The sequence below is a fragment of the Episyrphus balteatus genome, chromosome 3 (genome assembly GCF_945859705.1).
Source record: "Episyrphus balteatus chromosome 3, idEpiBalt1.1, whole genome shotgun sequence".
Classification (NCBI taxonomy): domain Eukaryota; kingdom Metazoa; phylum Arthropoda; class Insecta; order Diptera; family Syrphidae; genus Episyrphus; species Episyrphus balteatus.
The window spans coordinates 59,995,769-60,019,135 of NC_079136.1; the positions used below are offsets into that span (position 1 = coordinate 59,995,769).

A 23,367-nucleotide genomic window follows, 5' to 3' on the forward strand; every position below is an offset into this window, starting at 1 on the left:
TTTTAAAAAAATAATTTTTTATGTATAAAATTTTTTTAACATTTTTCAAAAAAAAAGTTGGTATGCCATTTTGAAGAAATAATTAATTTACACATAAAAACTAAATTTCAAAATTTTTCATTGATCCGTTTTCAAAAAATTGATTTTTCAAAAAAAAATTTTGAAATATTTTTTAAAAATCCAAAAATGCGTTTTTTGAAAATTTTCTAAATTTTTAATATTATCTTTACTTACACACGTTTGTATAAAAATTTTCATTTAAATCGGGTTAATGTTGTACGAGATATTCAGAAATGAAAAAACCCGTTCTATGACAGGTACCGTTAATAACGGTACAAAAAATATTTTTTTTATTTAAAAAGTTGGCTCTTATGTGTAGTACTATACACAAAAATTTTAATCAAAATCGTTAGAGCCGTTTTGAAAAAAATTAACTTTTCTATTTCCGTTATATGGCAGGTACCGTTAGTTTTGGTCATAAAAAAAAAATTTCAATTTCCCCTCTAGGGAATCACCAAAAACTGCTAACTACCAAGTTTGAAGAAAATCACTTCACTCGTTTAGGCTGCAGCTCCAGATAGAGACAGACACACAGACAGACAGACAGACAGACAGACAGACAGAATTGCCGGACCCACTTTTTTGGCATTCTCCATCATCGTAATGTCATGTAAAATTGTTATCTCGAGTTCGATTTTTTTTACGAATCCTAAACTTGCCCTATAGTTACGGTGACCATATTTCTGGAAGCCAAACCCGGGACAGATACAAAATTCTTTGGATCGTTTTGAAAATATGTATTGATTTTTCAAAAAAAATTTCAATTTTTTTTAAATGAGTTTTCATAATTTTTCTTTATATTAGGTGTGTTTTTTTGTTTATCTATATAGATTTTGTGCAAAAAAACGACATCGAGATTTTTGAAATCAAAACAATTTACGTGTTAAAAACAACAAAAACTTTATCTGTATAGATTTTTGAAAAATCCAGATAATTATCCAGATTTTACTTTCTCTCGATAAAAACAGTAGTGCCAAGGTACTTTATTTGTTGTGTTCATACAAAAATATCTGAAAATATTAACAACAAAAAAAAAAGCGGAGAAAAAGAGGTTTGAAAAAAACTCTCATAGAAAAAAATAATTACAAATTTGTTTGACATGGTTGCATTGAAATGCTAATATCTCGAGATATACGCAATGCACTTTTCAGATAAAAGTCTTAAATGGATCCATATAAGATTGTTGAACAGATATGTATAAAAAATTACCAAAGTTTTTTCGAAAAATTAGAAATAAAAATAAAAAAGTTTTCACATTTGATTTTTAAAAAATCGAAAAAAAATTCAATATGGCTACCTTCAAACGCTTATAACACAAGAACGACGCAACTAATGTTAATGGTCATGGTCTTAAAATGTAGCTAAGAATATACAGATAATTTTTGGTTTTTTGTGAAAAAAACCATTTTTTTGAATCCAACATGGATGCCATGGCCATATGAAAATTTTTGTTTGCATCCAACATGGATGTAATGGCCTTCCCACTTCGGAGTTAAAATTAAAAAAAAAACAAAAGCAACATTTTTGACAGACAGCTGCCAAAGTATATGTACAGTGGTGCCAAATGTTTGCATGGATTTCAAAAATCCCGATGTCGTTTTTTTGCACAAAATCTATATAGATAAACAAAAAAACACACCTATTGATATCAAGAACGATTTTTTGGGAGCGTTTTAGTTGAAATCATTTAAGGTCCATTTTCTTCACTCGGAGTTGAACAAAACTTGAGAATTTTTATATTAAAAATTCTCAAGTTATGTTCAACTCCGAGTGAAGAAAATGAACCTAAGTCGGTTACGAAATCAGAAATCAAGAAAATGTTTCATAATAATGTCTGTTAATAACTTCTAAAAAAATATTTTTTAAATAAAATCGTAAGAGTTGCTTTTTAACATTTTAATTTTATTTTAAATGATTTTGAAATTGTATGATCTTTAACACAACTTTTAACATGTCCTTAAAAGTCTTGAAACTTATCTGTGTTATTTACTCTTCCATATGTTGTTCTTTATTTGAATACATTTTTCCTGGTGTAGCAACCAGACAAACAGAAGCTGGAACTTAATAATTGACGAACATTAAAAAAAAAACTAAAGCCTAGCCTAGAGGCGAAATGAAAATTTTCATACAAAACCAACACAACGAAATCATAAACAAAAATTTTGCTTTTCGTTGCACAGTACGCAGCTTAGGCAACGAAATTCTTATCTGTCAGTAGTTGGAAATTAAAATTTTTCTTATTTTTCGGATAAAGCATTAAGCCTAGTACGCTGTTGAAGCAAAACGAAAATTTGCCTGGACAAATAAATGGTGGTGACAAACGATTGAAAACTATCCATATATTCTAGCACGCACTGCTTTCTTGTTTTCCGAACAAAGTATTTAAAATATTGAATACAAAAATCAGAGAATGTGCAAATACTGGACAATCACGGGACAAATTATAAAATACGGGACATTTATACGTCCCGGGTTTCTTAAATAAAAACCCGGGACAAGCTGTAGAAATACGGGACAGTCCCGGGTAAACCGGGACGGATGGTCACCGTACCTATAGTACCTATATCGCAAGTAAAAATGAGTACACATCTAGTTTTCTGAAAAGGTTATTAAAATTATGTTATTATAGGTGATGCCGTTATTTTTAAATATGTATATATTATGCAAGTATATTTTTTTTATTTTTAAGGCCTTTTTAATTAAATTTAACCTACCGTCTCAAAGGAGACAAACGGACCGAAACAATTTAAATTAAAACTTGCGTAATGTATGTCACAAGTTTTAATTGTATTTGGAAATATACATAGTAGGTACAAGTATAGAATTTGTAAAAAAGTCGAACTCGAGATAACAATCAGAAATGAAATCATTAGTGTAGCTAGCCTTCTATTATGGGGTTCAATTAGTTTTCGAAACAAAACAAAAACTAGTATGACAAAAAAATGCAACTTTGGAACAGTTTTCAAGTTGGAAATCATCCTATAATTTTGATCCTGACTTACGCAAAAAAATTGATGTAGTTAACTATAAGCCAACTTAACAAATGTATTCTCCCAGATACGAAAATTATTTAAGTGCGATAAAACCTATGGAAATATATTTTCCTGGTACTTTTCCTGGTACTGGTACTGGTTTTGTGCCGCATTTCCCTGTAGGAACTATATTAATGTTAAAAAATTTTCCTATATTAACGTGACCTTGTATATTAAATTTCTATTGGTATTATTTTAACTAGTTACTAGTTTTCAATTGAAACGATCATTAGTTTGAACATTTCAATTCAATTACTGATAAGCAATGCACAAACTTGAAAGAAATCCCTTTCCTGCAAAAATTTGAGAGGTTCAAGTTTAAATCACTGACAATTTCAAAGCATCTTACCAAATAATTTACTTATACCTAATAAAGAGTTATTTTACACGTGCTTTAAGTATTTTCTTCAAGTATCGATAACTTAACTCATAAAAAAAAACAACTTAATAATTGTTTTGAGATAAGATGTAGATGGCCAAAAAAACGATTGGAAAGTTTTTATGTTTAGTAATTCGATTATGATATGAAAAAAAAAAAAGCGTGCTGATAGCTTGCTAATAGGCAATTTCATCTGAATACTGGAGTAATTTTAGTTAGTAACAATAAGAGCATGATCATCACCGCACGTACAGGGTGTTCATTATCATTTTATCTAAAGAACATGTGTATAATTAAAAATGATAAGATAATGAACAACAAAGTACAACAAAGTTTATGCTGATGGATAAAACACGAGCCAAACTATTTTGTTATAAGCACCATTCATTCTTTATGCCTCTAAATAAATGGATGTTAGTAATTTAAAGCGACTTTCAAATTCATTTAATGAGCTGGAGCGTTGCGAATGACGACGCGACGCACGGCTATAGTGTGATTAGATTAATTTTAATACAAGACGCAGTTTTATATCGTTTTTTTTTTTACAAAAATAAAATACGCACTTCATTTCTTTGGCTCAGATATTAACTGATTCAAAATTTGATAGAGAAAATAATTACAAAATGATAAGAGTTTAATTAACAGGCAGATAAATTGGGCATCAACTGCGTCATAATCAGTAGCCGAACCTTTCTCCATATTCGCACCTAAAGCTATTGTCGTGGGGCCACAATCTCAGATGTAGAATTTAAATTCAAAATTACAAAAAAAACTACATTTGGATAATCGTACCTTTATTTCAGATTGCTAGACTGTAAGAGGCAATTATTTGGATAGATGAAGACTGGCTTCAGAATTATCTATAGGTACATTAAGTTATGCTTTTTTTTTTATTTATCAGCAGTTCTGTTATAAAGATAACAAAGAACATAAAGGTAGCCATAACACACCACGCGTTTTAAACTAAACAGTCCAAAATTAGTAAATAGAATAGATAACCAACTATGTAACATTGCCGATCGCCCGAATAGAAAAGGGGGAGGAGACCGTAAAAAAATTCCAATTTCTGGAAACGAGTATAAAGTAAATTGAAAAAAAGAAGGTTTTACAAAAGGGTTTTTTATAACACTTAAAGCTTAGAGGATATTGCATGTTTTTCAAAATGGCGGCTCTTCCCTGTTTCCCACTGTACCAAAATTATTTTTACTTGTTCTATATAGCAATTGTCTTCGGTTTTCAGTGTTGATGTTTATTCTTCGTAATAAATTTAATTGGGTCTTATTCATAATTTATGTTTTACTTGACCTATCAAGCTTTTTCCAAAGGATGGTTTTGTATTTAAATTTGTATGACCGATATTTTTATATTTTAGTGAAAACATTTCTTAAATCGTCGGCCAACACATACAAAAACAAAGCTTTATGAAAAAGATCACTTTTTTAACCTAAAATACACTAGATTACAAAACTTGCTTAGGTTGGACCTGGAAAACCTATGAATTTCGAAAGAAGATTCTATTACCTTTAATTTGACAATAATATTTTTAAGCTCTATCAGATGCACACCATTATAATGGCTCAAGACCATGATTTTCAATTTTGAGAAGATTTTTCTCAGGAACTAAAGGAACTTTTGAAATAAATGTTTCATAGATCAATAACTCTAATCTATAGAATTCCTTTCTTTCGTTCTATTTGATATAAAACCAAACCCTTAATTTTTAAGACCTTAAAACATCCAACCTATAGAGAAGTGGGCTTGACCCATTATTTTTCCGAACGCTTCAATAGCTACTAATAGTCATCTTACACTTTATATTTGGGACCCTATTATGATTCGCGAGTCGAACGATTTGGGAAACACTCATATCGTGGTATTCCGATTATAAAACTAGGACAATCTACCTGCAATGCAGTCAAAATAAAGGAAACGATGTGAAAATATAATTTTTAAAACGCTAAATTGCTTATTAAAGAATCAATAATGGGGCCCTTGATATCCTTTCCCCCTAATTTCTTTCAATTGCTTGATTTGTTTTTTTTTCTGTGATTCAAGGGGATCATAACTCTCCCAATTTATCCACTTCACATTAGTGATCCGTTTGTGTTTCACCAAGTTGACTTCAGAAAGCTTCGGCAAGCTTCCCTGTTTTAATTTTTTTTTTTTTTCATTTCTGAGGCCATTTCATGTCCTACATCCAACTCCTTAAATTAATTGCTCAACGATAGAAATTTTGTTTTTAAGTTTTTTAGAAAAAAAAAACAAGTATACGCCACAGTGACCTCAAATCGCTCGATTTTTCGCAAGGAAATTAAATAAAAGATATATATTTTGTTTATACATCTCTTTCGTTCTCCTATTGAAAGTCAAGTTTTGTTTTATAAACATATTTCGAAAGTGAAAGAATAAATAAAAGAGATCTGTTTTTTTTTCTAAATAGTAATAAATATTTTATTAATATATAATTATTGTGTCGTACATGTGTCCATTTGTTTTTTAGAAAACAAATTTTTCCCACAATGAGTCATACAAAACGGCAGTTTTATAACGACGCCGCAAACCTCACTTATAAATTATTAAAATTAATTTGTTATACAATAATTATTAATTGGTGTATAATTTATTATTATTCATTCTATTACTCTTTTATTCTTACATACTTTCGATAGATTTTTTTATAGATAAAATTGGGAACAATAAAAGAAAAAAATACAAAAAAAAAAAAAAAATACGTATGAAAATACTGAAATGAAAAATAAGAAATAGAAACAAAATACAAATGTATATAATAAATGTAGGTAGGTATTTAGTCATTATTCACTTAACATCTTAATATAAAAACTTTCTCTTAACAAATTAGAATAATACAAAAAAAAAAAAAAAATCTCGAATATATTATGTAAATCAATATTTTGATCTTAAAATAAATTCATAATAATATTATAATATATTTGTATATATATATATTTTGTAATAATAATTATAAAAAAAGTGTTGTCATTATAAGAAAAATGCACATTTCTGCAAGGTAGCATAAAATAGATCGATAGATAGATTTGATAATTAAGAAGACCAAGGATGATATACATTCGTAGAGAATATTTAATTATTCAGACTCTGGCGAAGCTTATTTGGATCTTGATAGTGTGACGATACCATCGATGGATGCTGAGGTGGTGGGAAACAACGAACATGTTCAACATTCGAACCTTCACCATCGCCACTTTTAAGATATTTATTAAGAACAGCAAATACTTGAGAGTTGAGAACTTGGAAACGACGAATTCGATCAACCATTCGTTTTAATTTCTAAAAAAGCAAAGAAAAAATATTTATATAAACCTTAGGCAAAAAATCATGTTTTTAAATATTTACAATTCCATTGACATCTTGATCTTTTCCATCCACTCGTTGTATTCTTAAAATGTGATAACAAAAATCTAAAGCCTCGAAACGTCTCTGTTGTCCCAGTAGAACAATCATAGCGCAACCAGCCCAGTTCAGACCTTCGCCGAATAGCTCTTCAATTGTGTATTCGGTTCCTCTCACTGGAATGCAATAGACAAATTGCAAGGCTGACCAAAGACGATGGAATTCCGAGCATTCGTCAACATGAATAATTCCATTGGCTGGCGGTGGCCCCACCCACACAGGATCGTCCAAATAGCTTTTGATACGATTGAGGATGACTTCAAAAATGCTCAATCCACAACAGAGTCGTTCTCTGGTTAAAAGGTCACCCTCTCTGGCAATCATTGCTTGCTGCAAAAAATTAAATTTATTAACCAATTTCTTATTAAAACTTGGTAAACTTACTTTAGCTGAACCAAGTTTTTCCACATTGGAGACAATTTGCAAATTCGCAAATTGAGCTTCTAATCGTTTTTGTTTGGCTTCAGGTTTTTCATTTTCTGTGAAATTGCAAGAACAACCAAGAATAATTCACATTTTTTTTTTAGAAAACAAAGTAAATTTCCAAACAAACCTTTACAAAATGGTCTTGGGAAAATATTTTGGAAAAGAGCAGCATGCAACAAATCACAAACTTCTTCTTGTGATAGAGCTTGTTCAATTAGCAGGCAAAATATAACGCAATTTCCAAATTCTCGGAATGATTGGAAGAGTTCAGTTTTTGTGTCAGGATATTGCACAATGTCTGTTAAATGGGCCTGATAATAGCTTAACACACCCGGCGAACCATATTCACATCGTGGCAATTTACATGACTTTGGCATTGCACTCATAAGGGTTTTGGTAAATTGTAGTAGACTTCCCTGTATGAGAGGTTTGACGATATCTTTGAGAATGATGTCCATTACAACAGCAATTCCTTGATAGCCAAGTAGGCGGCACATTCCATGGAAGTGAGGGGCACCAACAAAACCAGCATATTGGCCGTATTGAGTTGAGTAAGCGGCATTCAGTTGTTTCGAACCCCACAAGTAATAGTGAGACATTTGTGGTGGTTTCTCACGCTGAATAGCTTGAGAGGAAGATAAATTGACTTTGCTGCGCACAAATCTGAAATTAGATGAAAACGTTTTTTTTTTTTTTTGTTAAGAAGACTAATAAGTTAGTATTTAAAAAAACTCACCTATTGGTTGCTGCATTGTAACAATAATTTGATAAGAAATCATAGTTTAATTCGACAAAAACGTGTAACGTTATACGGCCGTATGGGGCGAGGACATTATGATTGGCTTCTTTAACCATTCCATCGAAATTATCCATTGCTAACCATTTACTTAACAGTTTATGGCATATACGGTTGGCTTCAAGTAGACCGTCTAATTCCTGCAATTCAAAAGATTAAAGATATGAAAATAGTTCAAATCAAACAATTTTACTAATTTTACGATGAATAAGTTGAGAAAACATTCCTCGTGGTTGACAGTTTAACTAAAGCCTTAAACAATGCAAATAGTACCAGACTACTTTAGAAGAGATTTTACAAGTGCTATTCAAAAAAAAAAGTGATATCACAGTTCCAGTTTTTTAAGCCTAGAACGCAGCTGAAGCGAAACGAAATTTTTCCATACAAAATTTCGTTAACGAAATCTTGAACAAAATTAATTTAGTTTAATTTTTGCTTTAAAACTTATTTTCTGATGTTTTTTCTTGAATTTTTTGATTTGTATTTTTATTTATTTTTGCTTTGCTATAATATCCGATGGAATTTTTTGTCAACATGTTCGCCGTTGACTTTGAAGACTTCAAAATTTTTCGTTTCGCTTCAGCTTCGTACTAGGCTTTAATTCGATTCCAAATCATAGATCGAAACTTATTAATACTAAAAATGTACAACAAAGGAGTGTCGACAAAGTTTGTAAACATTTTACAACTTTGAATTCAACGATTTCGCCAGTTGTCCTTGAAGTTCAGAGAGCAAAACATTAAATTCATCAATCAGTAGTACATGGATCAGGTAAAACCCATTTCGATCATAATTTTGTATGAAGTTATGATATTGAGGTTAAGGGCTATTGTGTTTTTTCTAGACGTTTTTAAGGATTCCCATAATGTAACCCTTTTTTGTCTTTAGGACCTTTTCCTTTTCCCAAGATCATAGAATAGAATTTTTTTATACGCCTCGATTTATTTACACTCCATTAAATAAATTTCAAGTCTTCATTAACGTCAGAACAAATATTTTTTTTTTAATCGAATCGCATCTCAGTGCATGACACTTTTTCGAAAGCAAAAACTCTCGAAAAGTCAAATTTTTCCAAAATAATGTCGAAAAAAAAAATTGATATGCTGAATACATTTGTACGCAAAACAATAATAACCGTCATTTTGGGTTGCTTAATGAAGTTCTTTAGTTTTGCCTTACACGGCTGTTCTGATTTCCGTTCGAGTTCTATTTTCTCCCATTTTCAAATTTAAGCTGTTCCGAATTTTGTATTCGAACACATTTTGCGAATTCATACATAGGTGTTTTGAAAAAGGAACGGACCTACAATCCGACAAATTTTTGACGTTTTCAATCCGGGTAGCAATTTGCTACCGGAAAACAATATTCTCAAACAAAAAAGTCGAATTAAAATCAGAACAACCGTTTTCAATCCGTACGGATTCAATTTTCGTTTCCGTTTTCAAATTCGAACGAATATTAGAAGTGCCGTATTAGTTATTTTTTCATTTAAGAAGTTACTTTTTTTTATAAAAATATGATGATTTTTGTTTATTTATTTTTATAAAACAAAAAACTTTCCAACTTACCACAATTCCAGTTATATCATTTGCTTCGAAACGAGAAATAGCCAATTCGATGCTCTTATGCATATTTGCATTAATACGTTGTGTAATAAGTTTATTTAAATCAATTGAGCGTCCTAAAAAACAAACAAACCAAAAACGTTAAACCAATTACAGTTATTTAAAATCTTTGAAAATTTTACTTACCAAGTAACTGGACATGTCTTTGCTTCAATAAAGTTTCATAACGATTATTTCTTGGATACGATTGAAAATTAAATCCAAGAACTTCACATTCCAAGCGGAATCGCTTATCCAAAAACATACTAAGAAAAAAATATCATTCATTTTAAAATAAATAGGTTTTTTTTTTAAACTATAACAAACCTTCCAGCTAATTGTTTATAATGAGCAAATATTTGTTCACTCAGTTTATACACAAATTGATCAAAGCACAAGTTAACTTCAGCCTCGACTTCATCGTATAAAAACTGTTTACGGAAGACAGTCAGCGCATAGTGTGCTGAATCGTTGTACAAATCCAATGGATATAAAACGAATCTATCAAACAAACAAACGACAATTGAATTTAAAGAAATAAAATAATCATTATAAACTCACTCCATCATAGATGGCTCCTTCGTTTGCAATATATGATCCGTTAATATCCAAGGCATCGACATTTCAATAGGGAACTGAATTCGCTTCTCCATTGTTATCAAATCTTTGCATTCCTCGTTGTGTTGATGACGAACCAGACATTTGTTCACTTTCCTTCCCATGGTCATTTCCAGATAGAACTCTCGATACCAAAGTTGTGATAAATCGCAACACTTTTGCAATGTGTCACTGAAATTCAGCAAATAACTCCAGTAGAACGAAGTCTTATGGAACGAATCAATTTGCATCAAGCAATTGCCATCGATGTCCTTGCGAAGGGTCCTTTTGCCACCACTTTTATCGGCGATAAGAGACTCCAACATGGTTCGCACCATGTAGAGTTGTGTCGATGATGGACCAACATTCAAACGTGGCACATGGATGCGAAAACCTCCATCGGGATCTTTCTTTCCCTTGGAAGCTGGATCATCAGATGGTTCATAGCCTTTTTGCCAATCGGATGAGGTCTCTCTCACTGACATTATGATACTTCTGATGAGATCTTTTTTGTTTTTAACGGCCTTTCGTAACGGTTCTCGGAGTGTCAACTGAACAAAGTCTTGCAGTTCCGAATAGATATTTCGGCGTATAGCTTCACACAAAACGGTCTCTATACGAGCCATAAGGACTTGGAGTCCCTTTATCATGGCAATAACTTCAATTAGAGCAAACTTCTCCTCGGATGTATAATTATAACGAGTAGCTCGTTCATACTCTTCCGCTTCAACGGGACATTCTTTATTCTGATGATGATCGGTTGGATGAAGCAACTTCCACGAGTACAATTCCGTTACTACACTTGTCCACTCTGAGAGCAATTGCAAGCCCCGCAAAGCCAAATCTGAAGTGCAACGATTTTCAAGATCAGAAGGATTTTCCTTCACAGTTGTTGTCACCTCATTTGTGTATCGAGCCAGCTCGGATATATACTTAACATGATCTTCTCGAATTTGTGGCAAATGTACCATCAAATCGGCCTGTGGACTGGTTGCTGTGGAGCTTGAAAGTGGCCATTTACTGGCATCAAAGTGTTTGCTGCGTTTAATATAATTAAATGGAGCAATTTGCATGTCCCCAAAGAGTGGGACAACTTCTAGATTTTTGAAAATACGATCAATTCTATCCAAGCGGATCTTTTTCTTCTGATCCAATTTGTTGATATTGCAACCATCTGAGTCCATCAAAAAGAGACCAAAGCCCATGACTTTAACAAGCATATGCTTTTCTTCGGGAGTTAAATACATTTTTGTTTCGAACATATGTACACAGATGTTTACTACATCTGAAAGTAAATCCTCATAGCCGGGGATTTTTTCGAGAGTGTCTTTGACAGTGTCTCGAATTTTATTTTGTGTTGCCAAGAACATTGATAGATTTTGAGATTCTTGCAATGTATGAGAATCGGACATGACTTTTAGAAATTGAGCAGCCCTTCGGTATGTACTATAGTCATTTTTCACACTCGATTTCATGTTTTTCAATTCATCAAGAACTGCAAACATGTTGATGAATTTTCCCAAGGTTAGAAGGTATGCTTCGGAGACAAAATCTTTGCGTTTCTCTGCATGACATAAGCGTTTAACTTCGCCGGAGAATGCGTCAATAGCTTTGCGCTGCAAATAAAAACATATATTTTTAATTTTAATATGAAAAATTTATTGGCACAATTTCTAACAATTATATGTTAAACAGAATTTTGTAAAATTTGAGTTTTATGGAAGTCCTCCGTTTTCGCATGATGCAATGTCCATGCCTGATCTAAATGGATCCCGAGGGTTATCATATAATGCAATAGATTGCATTTGAGATTAAGAATTGAATTTTTGTTAATCGATAGATAAATGTGTTACAAGAATGGAATACGAGTAGGTTTTAAAAAAAATTCTTACAAATTTCAAAACTAAGGTATGAACGGTTTTCTAAAACAAAGGCATGATATAAGCCTTAAAAACAGTGATTGTTATGCGTTGAAGAAGTTTTACCAATGGAAATTTAATAAAAAAAAATTAGAATTTTTTTCTAACGCGCTAGATTTTGAATATTTTGATATATGATTTTTTGTTTTAAACCTATTTTTGGCGGTTTTTATTCATGCTTTCTATCCCAATTGCAACGTTGGTACCAAAATTCCAAACTGGAACATCAAAATTCAGCTGTGGAAATTTTTTCATACAATTAACCGTACCGCTACCGCATGTACCCTTCGGTGTGGCCAAGCCTTTATAGGTTTGACTATTGCCCATCAATTTTGAAAATTTAAAAAAAAAATTTGGTTATAATGATTTTTCATTCAAATAAATTAAAATAATTCATTGGCATATTTGTTCACTTTTCGTAATTACAAGATTCTAAAGAAAATCAAATTTTTTTTATTCATTTTATCATATTTTTGTTTGAATAAAATAAAACAGCTGTGTCTGACAGTTTTCACTTACTTGCTCTACCTCAAAAGTAGGAGCAGAAAAACTTGAACTAAACTGTCATGGAACACAAATTGACAGTTTGTAGAACAGTTTGGGGCAAAGTTTTCTTTCATGGAACACACAAACTTGTACTTTTTGGATCTTTTCTGTTCTTTTCTGTGCGGATCCGATTTATTAAACAGACCTATTAATTGATTATTTGTATTTATTTAAACAATAATCAATTGTTTTTGAAGGTTCAAATATGTAAAAGTTTAGAAAAAAATGTTCTCTGTAAACAAATAAATAAAAAACTTTTGTTTATCCTTAGCCATCATTTGCCTTTTTTTTAATAGAAAAAAAAAACACCCTTTTAATCATGATGTTCTTATAGACACTATAGATTCTTACTTTCAATCTCAAAACTAACGCAATTGCTGAATTTTAATAGACTATTATTATTAAAATGTACTTTGTTTTGTTCAATAAACCCACTTTATCAATCCTTTGGCCTGCTTTATCTAAAACCTTCATCCAGAATTTTTTTAATTTAACATGTTTTTCAAATCGGTTGCGGCTATATTTTACCTGTTGTTAATTATACTCTACAAACAATTTTGTTAATTTTTTGTTACCTTCTCTCCCTCCCTCCTTTCCACAAAAAACACCCATCACCTAATTTTTGTATAGGTTCTTTTGATCCAAGGTTCTTATTCCAAAAGCAAACTCTTTGCGGAGTTTCATGTGGGAGCGGGTCAAAACTCTGAATTTTGAATTTTTTAAATTCTGCCAGCATTATATTTCAACCAAATAATAAGCAGAATTTTGTAAAGCAGAATTTTGATACTGGCAGAATTTTGACTACAACACGTTTCATGACGGTTTTATTTACAAGAACTATAAACGAAAACTATTTGTTGTTGCCTGATGAAGAGTGTATTTACGCTCAAAACGTTGTAACCATATAAAAATCTTTTATTGGAGCCTGCATTCAAGTTTTTCATATATTTATACCAAAAGCTGAAATCCGTTTTAAGAAGCCATTTTGTAAAAAAAAACTTGAATACAATGGGGCAAATTCATATTCGTTTTTAGACTGCAGTTTATCTTAGACTGAGGTTTATCCAATGTTCTTTGTATAAGATAAACTCCAGTCTTTCTTAGTAGCAACTTAGACAGCGTCTACGAATATCGCTGACTGAGAACTATAATGTTCTATGTTCTAATGTTCATAGAACATTATAGTTCTCAGCCAGCGATATGGCAAAATATAATCGTGAATTGTGATGTAAGTATTTAATTTTTTTTTATATTTGAGGCTATGAGAACAATAGTAGCCCACTTTTTTTTTTTGTTAAAATGAGTTTTTTATAAAAATGAGTTTCTTAATATATATCTAATACATAAAATAGATTTATGGACAAAAAAAGTGTTGTTTTAAAAAACCCTATCTCTTAAATCTCTCGTAGCTGAAAACTTAATTTTATGACCTACGCCACTATTGTTTTCATAGCCTCATTTAGTAATATACTAAAGGAAAAGAAAAAAAAAAAGTGTATTGAGTTTTTAGTTCACAAAAGTCTAGTCTTTGCCTTGACCTTCTATATCTAAGAAAAGGGCGTTTAACTGATAATGTAAGTCTACAGACCATAGTTGGACGAATCCTTTACATGGCACTGAATGCTTTCTCCTTAATGTTTAAAAAACGGACATGCTTTCTTATTCTCATTCAGACATCCTAATATATTGCTTTTCTAATTGAGATAAGTTTTAAGAATCAGTCATAAATACTATTCGTGATACGAAAGTTATTCTAATTTGACTACAGTTTTGCTTTCATCGTTGTAGACAAATAACAAATTATCATAAATCTCTTATGCGGTTTAAAGCATAGATATGTACTATTTATTCTTGAAATCTTATACATGACTTCCAGAACTAATCAATTGTTTAGTTTTAAGTTTATAAGTTTTAAGAATCAGTCATAAATACTATTCGTGATACGAAAGTTATTCTAATTTGACTACAGTTTTGCTTTCATCGTTGTAGACAAATAACAAATTCTCATAAATCTATTATGCGGTTTAAAGTATAGATATGTACTATTTATTCTTGAAATCTTATACATGACTCCCAGAACTAATCAATTGTTTATTTAAACTATCGTCAATACAATTGAATGAATATTATCATGATTTAGTTGTGGCTGCACCCAAAAGAGGTTTACTAAAATTGTTTACATACCTATTTGCTTTCGTCAAACAATAAAAACAATTCATGAATCATTTCTTGTAAAAAAGATAATATCAAATTAGATTACGTAAACAAAAAAACAGAAGGTCATTTTGAAAACTACACACCGGATGTGGTTCATATACCTACTTTAAAGATAAACAAAAACATCTCGAACATTGAATGCTTTTTGAAAGAAAAACTGTTTAATTTTGATCTTACCTGAAAATACATAAAATTCAACAGCTTATTAACTTCTGGAGCAAGCACCTCCACAGTTTTCTCATAAATCTCAACTCGATTAGGTTGTTCATTTGATTTTGGTTGTGGAATTGCCCGGGAACAACATCTCCAAGTGTATAACATGACAGCATGTTTTTGTCCTTCATCTAGAAGAACATTCTAATAAACAAAAATAATTCATAAGTCTCTGACCTCTTATAAACATAAAACAAATCAAACAAACCAAATTAGCATGAGTTGTAGCTTCCTCAATGTATTTAGCAACTCCCGTGACAAATCCATTGCGATCTTCGAAATTTGTATCAAAATTAGCTTTGTAAATAATCGAACAAGGTTGGGCTTCGATGCATGGTTGTTCGTCGGGCAGCGACAACTCATCCAGAACTTCCACGTTGGATAGAGCATCCGCAAGGGTGATCTTTTCCGTCATGGTGTTTTGCTACAAAATAAAACCAGACACAAATAAATATCATCTATAATAGAAAAAACTACACATCAAATTCCGCTCCTAATTAACAACTAATCAAGTGCGTCTTTTGAGGCTTTTTTATGGGTGGGTCTAATTTTTTTTTTTTCATCTTCACTTCATTGAGAGAATTCTATTGAGCGAAAGAATTTTCAATATTTTCACATAAATTAAAGATGAAATTGATAGTTTTGTTAGTGGAATTTAATGTATAGATTGTTTATTTATAATTTAATAATATTTACATACAATTTTTTATTAATATTTATTATGAAAAAAACCTAATTTATAAACAATAAATATTTTTTTTGGATCGTTTACTAATTTTGTCCGTGTTGGAGGGTTAGACATTCCAAATTCCAAATTGGTTCATTTGGCTTGGAGTATTTTTTTACACACACGCACACACTAGAGAATGTTGAGGAATGTCAGATAATAAGGAAATGTCAAAAAATTGTTGTTCTAGTAGGTTTATGGAAGAAAATTGGAATAGAAGTGGAAACATTCAGAGAAATCGTCAGAATTTACACAAGCTGCAACAAAACGAAAATTTGTTTAAACCATGGTTCAGACAGATATTTTAATCTTTTAAAATCTCTGGTATAAATTAGGTTTAGCTGCTAATCAAGGTTCATATATTATGTTTAAATGGTCAAATGGTCATTGATTGAGCTACACAGCTTATTTAGCGAAATTAGTGATTTAAAAATTTGGATACGGTCTCAACCATAGTTTAAACCGTGATTTATAAAATTCCTATCTTGTTAAATGAACGATATATCTATTTCAAGTTCAATATAGCCAAATAAATGTTTAAACCAAAGTTAAACCACAGCTATTCAGCTGAAATCGAAGAGTTAAGTCATAACTACAATGACCTAAAAAGTGAAAAAGTGGGGAAAATTACAAAAGTAAAAAATGTGTATTTCTCTCTAGGGCTATTTGTTTTTTGAAAAAACTACAAAAATTTATTTTGGAACCAAAAAATAAGCTTTCTGCATCATTATCTTTATTTTTTTCTGCTCGGAAAAACTGTTACAAACTGAGTTTGAAAATTTTCACTTTTTGACTTTTTGCAAAAAGTGGCCTTTGTAGTTATACCTTTATGGCTAAAACAGATGTGCGGTACATCTCCCAACTAGCACAACATCTTCTATAATTTGAGATCTCGTCGGTACTACTTTTTATACATCTTGTATTAAGCTTGCTTCAGAATTTAATTGCTTATACAAGTTCGAACTTGTTTAACAACTTCTAATAAGTTGTTTAAATACTGTTAAAGAAACTTAAACGAAAAAAGCTTGTTTTCGGAAAGGCCTGCTTAATGAATTTATAGAAGTTTTAAAGAAATTACCAAGTTTAGTATTTGATTTTGGTTTTGATATTGAATAATCTAGCTGGGACACTTTTTGGTTTTGACATTGAATAATTTAGCTCGGCTATTTTTTGTTTTGACATTTCTGCTATTTGAACTGATTAAGTTTTTGACTTCATTAATGAATATTCTAGGATAGCCGAGTGGGTAGAGTGGCGGACTGCCACCAAGCAGATACGAAGTTCGATTCCTGGGTGTGGTAAAAAAATTATATAATTTTAAAATTGTTATTAATAGATAGACTAAAAACTAATGGAATAATATTTATATAATTTCAAATAAAAAGATAAAATTCATGATTTAAAATCAAATAAAAACCAGTTAAAAAAGAATTCTTTTTTGTTTTTGTAGTTGTTTTTTTAATTTCGGTAAGACATGTATTAAATGGCTGAACTGTCAAAAGTCTTCCAATACACCCACCGAAATAATTATAAAGGCAGTCGATTTTTTTCGCTTTTAAACCATATAAAGGATATTTAATTTTTACTCCTTGCACGAATAAGATGACAAGTACATACTGGATTGTTTGCCACCCTTTATTTTTATAGATACAAGCTGTTCCGAAGCTATCTGTCAAATCTCAAAGCTTCGGTAGAGCTTCGGTAAAGCTTCGTTTACCTTTCCTTTTTCCATGCCCAACAACCTTACTAAAGTTTAAAAGAAGCTGAAATGTAGCTTTTGTAATACCTTAACCGAAGCTGAAATGTTAGTTGGGCTGCACGCATCCATACAAAATTTCGTTAGCGAAATTTTTTGTTTTTGAAAAAAAAACTACAAAAAATGTTTTTGAAACCAAAAAATAAATGCGGTTAAAAAGTAATGGTGGCAGTAATAGATTATTGTTTTCGTCTACCCAAGTCTGGCTACACGTTAATTTTTCAATAGACTAACCAGTTAGGTTTGTAGGCAAGAGGGATCAGTGGCGTATCCAGAAAAAAATTTGGGGGGGGCTGAAAAATTTTTCAAAAATTTTTGATAAGGTAAATGTACTACAAATTTGTCTCTTTTTTTATTCATCTTTGATCGAGAGAAAAGCGCTGTGCTGCGGTACTGAAAGTCGTATAGTAGCATTTTACTGCTCCCGACAACTTCGTACTATTGTCTCCTTTCACATTCAAAGTAGCTATTTTTCCAAGTTCTTGTATCCCAAACATTTTACACAAACAGCAAGGTGTAATCTTAAAAAAAAAAAAAAAACACTTTTTCGTTCGAACTGTTTCATGTGCTGAATTCAAAACTGTTTATAGATTTACTCCTATCACGTCTAGTTTTTGAGCTATACTCATTAAGGTGGAGTGATTTTATTTTTTTTTTTTATTTTCGATTCGGCATAGTGATAAAAAGTTGCGCCATTTATAAACGAACAAAACTGTATATTTAAAATTTTTAAATAATTTCATTTTGAGGTGCCCCAAGCCCTCTGAATGCTTAAAAAGGCAACTTTTTGACCTTTAAATTAAATGGGAAAAAATAAAGTTCAGTATAGATTTTCTTTTAAATTCGTATTTAACTGAGTTTGAATCATCTAAAAAATATGTTTTACTTCACTTTTAATTGAGATTTCAATCAAAAATCTTAACAAAGGTGCGGTTAGTTGAAAATCTAGAATTCTTAAATTTCGATGTTCATTTGTTCATACTTTTCGTAAGACTTTTTTCTAAAAAATATATTAAAAAAGTCAAGTAACTTATTTTTTTCAAGTTTCACACTCAGTGAAACATGAATTAAAAAGAAAATAAATTGAACTTTATTATTAAAGGTCAAAAAGTCCCCTTTTTAAGCATTCAGAGGACTTGGGGCACCTCAAAATGAAATTATTTAAAAATTTTAAGTATACAGTTTTGTTCGTTTATAAATGGCGCAACTTTTTATTACTATGCCAATTCGAAAATAAAAAATTAAAATAAAATCGCTTCACCTTAATACTCATCACTTTTTTCGGTATAAATGCCCATATTTCCGCAATTCGACCGAAAGTGAACTGGCATCACTTTTCAATTTCACGTGAAATTGATCTTCGATCGATTTCGAAAACTTCGAAAATGCTTCGAACTGTCAAAACTGAAGGATCATCCATTTTTATTTTGTTTCTAAAGTTAAATTACTGCTACTTTGAAAATGGATACAATTTTATTGGCAACTTTACTGAAAAAAAGCAGAATTTAAAAGAAAAAATAAGAAGTCACATTTTGCGAGACTTGTAGGTAAGTGAAATGCAGAACATGGGCGATATTATTGCAAATTTTCAAAGAAAAATGAATTAGATAAAGTGTAAAGCGAATGAGGTTGCCAACACAGAGGCATGATATTCATGCCTTATGTGTTTTATGTATTTTGTATTAAATTAACAACAAATAAACATTACAAAACAATAAAAATATAAGTTTTGATAATATTTTGTCCAAAAATTGGAGATTCATTGAAAAAGATACCAAGTTCACAAGCAGAAACAAAGCGAATTGAATTCGATCAGAAAATCGAAATGAGCGAAAAAATGTAGAACTCCTAATTTCACTATCGGCAACGCAAGTGAATGCTCAAAAAGGAAATGCAGAACGTAAAAGTCTCAAAAACTAATTTTCAATTAAATTCGTTTGATGTTTAATGCGATATATTTTTTAATAATATGTTCCTTTTTTAATATAAATCAGAAGCACAAACTGGAATTTGCTTAAATAAACTATTAGTTTGTTGACCACTAAGATATTGAGATATAAACAATTTGTATTTCCAATATCTTTGAGAAAAATATTATTTTTGAAAAAAAGTAATATACTCAAGACAATAAAATACAACGTGATGGCATAAGAAGCTTTGCTAAATTTAACGGTGATGTAATTCGACGTCAAAACAACAAACAAATTATTTGAAGAATTCTGAATTGGACTAAAATCCTGAAAATCCCAAACCTCAACGTCAACTAAGGCACTTACAACACAAACAACCATTTTATAATTTGGGGGGGGCTCGATCATTTGAGCTGCCTCTAAATCTCTACGATTTACGAAGAAGTTTCAGTTAATCATGTAGATTATGATGAAATCAGCTAAATAGTAACATTATTTTGGAGGCTGGGGGGGGCTTGAGCCCCCTGAGCCCCCCCCTCAATACGCCACTGAGAGGGATGAGGATTTGCCTCACAGTACACATAATATGTGTACTGTGGATTTGCCTCTTTTTGACGTGTTTGTTCCTAGAAAATGTAAACTGGAACTTGATTGGGCACAACACTGTTTAGCCACCGCCTTAGTTAGATATCATGTCGTTGGAGTCTCTGTAGCAAAAACACCGTCAGCATAATTCTTAACCGTTATATGGTTTGAGATAGAAAAAACTTTGCTGTGCTGTTCTTTACTTTTTTAAAACTGTGAAAACAACCGGAAACGGAAAAAATAAATAGAAATATCAATCTATTACATTTTTTTTAAATCATTCTTCCGTTCCGTTCCAACAAAAAGAAAGAAAAAAAGAAAGGAGAACAAAAAAAAAAAAAAAAAACAGGAACCAAATGTCATCTGTCATTTGATGTTGCATATATAAAAAAAATTGAATTGCAAATCACCGTTCACCGGTAATTTGGTTTTGGTTATATTTCGCATTCGGCTTTTTTATTCATAAAATTGATTTTATTTCCATGCGATTGTTGAGTTTAATTCTTCCCAAAAGAACAAGCCATTTAAACGCATTTATTAACAACACCAACTGCCTTCAAAGGCTTCGCAAGGTAAGTTTGTTATTAAATATTAAGATGAGCAACTTATATCTATGTATTTCCGAGGAAAAAGATTTTTGTAATTTTAAGAATACCTTGAACTATTTTTAAAGTTAAATTTATTTAAACTCAGTTCCAAATATTATAGTTTTAACATATTCTGCATAAAATTAATCTTAGACGATCTTAAGAAAGTGTGTTTTGTTATCCGCTTTGATGAAACCTGAAAAATGCGTTTACGTTGCCAATAAAGCAATAACAATCATCTTTCATTTGCATATTAAAAGGTCAAGGCTTTTATAAATAACACTAAATACAGAACCTATTTTCTAGGTTAGTGTTATTGTTAAAATATGACAAAATATTGACGATAGCAAAAACATAAACAATCAACAGGCCGAGCGCAAGCAACAACCTATTGCAATGTGTTTGGTCACTTCAATAACATTTCGAGATTTCTGTAGCCCTAAGCTTCCTATGTAAGTACCTATGCCCACAGAAACAGGTTCTACAACTGAGAAGAAGCTAATTAGAAAATTATCTTGTTTAAGAATTTCTAAGCAAGGAAAGGATTATAATATTGGTTAATCTTTGCACAGAACTTGTCTAGTTGAGAACTATTTAAGGGATGTGGCATGGTGTGGGGCCATTTCATCGGATAGGGGGAATTATAAACCACCTTAAGTACAAGGAAATCCTAAGGGACACTATTCTACCTTTTACTGAGAAGGAAATGCCTTTAAAGTGGACATTTCTACAGGATAACGATCCAAAAATAAGACTAAGTCTGTGAAACAATTGCTATCCGTCCAAAAAATCGGTGTTATGGAATTGCCAAGCCAGTCCCCAGATCTGAATCCTATTGAGGACCTGTAGAGTGACGTGGGAAAAGCGATTAACAGGTCTGATACCTCAAATTTGGACAAACTTTGGCAGGAATTTCGACGAGCTTGGTACTCAGTACCTTTTGAACGATTTCGGAGTCTTGTTACGTCTATTAACCGCTGGTTTTATGCTGTGATAAATAATAAGGGTTACCCAACCAAATGGTAGTTATTTTCTTTTAACTGTGTTAAAATTTTTGGTAATTTGTTTTTGTTTTTAGGAAGTGTGCTATTTATTTTGTCCTAAAAAACTTGAGCTGTATTAATGATTTTGTTGTTATTTTTTGTTAAAGAATTCAATGTACTTAATTTCTTTTTTAATAAATCAAATATATCTGTGTTCTTACTTCCTCATTAATAAAACAGCTCTTTTAAGTTAAAAAAGTGCGAAAAACTTTCATTTTAGAAATTTTAGGGTACATGTGCTATTTATTTTGTCGCCACTGTACATTAAAATCCTCAGTTTTGCAAGTTCAAGTAATTTATAAGAAGAGTGATTGTATAATAAAGGTATTCACGGTACCAGGCATAGACAAAAAAAACATTACTATAGGGCTCAAAAGATAATACGATAGTTATTCACCCGTATTACGGATGTCGTTTGTATTAGACAACAAGATAACCAAATCAATTTTGTTTTACTTAGATCTTGAATATGTCATATAGAGCGAGTCATTTTTCTATCGCTTCAGTGCAAAACGTCATCGGTATTGGGGCTGATAACATCTTTAAAACCCTATTGAAGCTGGCAAATTAAGCTATGTACCTATACACGATTAGAAGATCTTTCAATATTGGCTGAACTGTCAAAAGTCTTCCAATACACCCACCGAAATAATTATAAAGGCAGTCGATTTTTTTCGCTTTTAAACCATATAAAGGATATTTAATTTTTACTCCTTGCACGAATAAGATGACAAGTACATACTGGATTGTTTGCCACCCTTTATTTTTATTTAATTCGTTAAACTTAATTTTAAAAATTATTTTTTGAATTTCTGGTGCGAAATAATTATAAAGGCACAGCTGATTTTCACATTAAAAGTGTGGTTTAGCGAGATCAAATGTAACCAAAGGTAAGCAAAACAGTTGGAAAATAAATTTAACCCATTATGAACATTTAATAAGTAAAATTGTTCGGTTATTTTTAAATCAGGCGTGAAAAAACCTTGACGCAGGCAGAAATGGGCAAAATTAAGGCTTACCATGAAAATTGATTGTCCAACCGCGAAAAATCTGGAGGAGTAGAAAAATCCGATTGTGTAATTGATAATTTAATTTACAAAGATGACAAGTATGGGTTCCTAAAACGATCAGGACGGAAGCCTTTGGTCGAGAGAGAGCCAAAAGTGACAAAAAATGAAGTAATTTTCGTGAGAATTTGATAACAAGAGAAGTTTTCGTGAAAATAAACTTGGTAGTGGAAGTACGACAAGTGCAGCAAATAATTAAGTCGGACTTAAGCCATTCCTACGAAAGAAAATGTGGAAAATCGGTGCTCTTATCAAGGCATAAGCTTTCCCGCCTTCGCCTCGGTGAAAAGTATACATTCTGGGATGAAAAATTGAAAAACTTTTAAGTTCACCAATAAGAAAAAGTTCAATTTGGATAGCCTAGATGGTGTACACATCAGTTTTTCCATTTTTCATCCCAGAATGCATACTTTTCACCGAGGCGAAGGCGGGAAAGCTTATGCCTTTACACCTTTGTCTTTGTGGTTTACA

At 31.2% G+C, this 23,367-nt stretch overlaps 2 protein-coding genes across 3 annotated transcripts in view; one reads left to right on the plus strand and one right to left on the minus strand.

Moving 5' to 3' along the window:
* Positions 1-5,931: 5,931 nt before the first annotated feature.
* LOC129914630 (cytoplasmic FMR1-interacting protein) lies at positions 5,932-16,069 on the minus strand. 2 transcript variants are annotated; one of them, XM_055993968.1, is made up of 12 exons: positions 15,922-16,069; positions 15,430-15,645; positions 15,186-15,365; positions 10,291-11,942; positions 10,057-10,230; positions 9,877-9,995; positions 9,694-9,806; positions 8,066-8,265; positions 7,457-7,992; positions 7,288-7,382; positions 6,847-7,233; positions 5,932-6,780 (listed from the first exon to the last, which is right to left on the minus strand). In XM_055993968.1, exons 2-12 carry the CDS (start codon positions 15,634-15,636, stop codon positions 6,574-6,576), a joined length of 3,870 nt encoding a protein of 1,289 aa, XP_055849943.1. In that variant the 5' UTR covers positions 15,637-15,645; positions 15,922-16,069; the 3' UTR covers positions 5,932-6,573. The 2 variants fall into 2 exon arrangements, with proteins under 2 accessions (XP_055849943.1, XP_055849942.1); XM_055993967.1 differs by having other exon boundaries at positions 15,994-16,038.
* A 4,478-nt stretch (positions 16,070-20,547) lies between these two features.
* LOC129913836 (probable aminopeptidase NPEPL1) overlaps positions 20,548-23,367 on the plus strand; it is a 33,121-nt gene continuing 30,301 nt past the window's right edge. Inside the window, exon 1 of the mRNA XM_055992739.1 lies at positions 20,548-20,771. Within this exon, the coding sequence (XP_055848714.1) occupies positions 20,682-20,771 (90 nt within the window). The 5' untranslated portion in view covers positions 20,548-20,681. The remainder of the gene's footprint in view (positions 20,772-23,367) is intronic.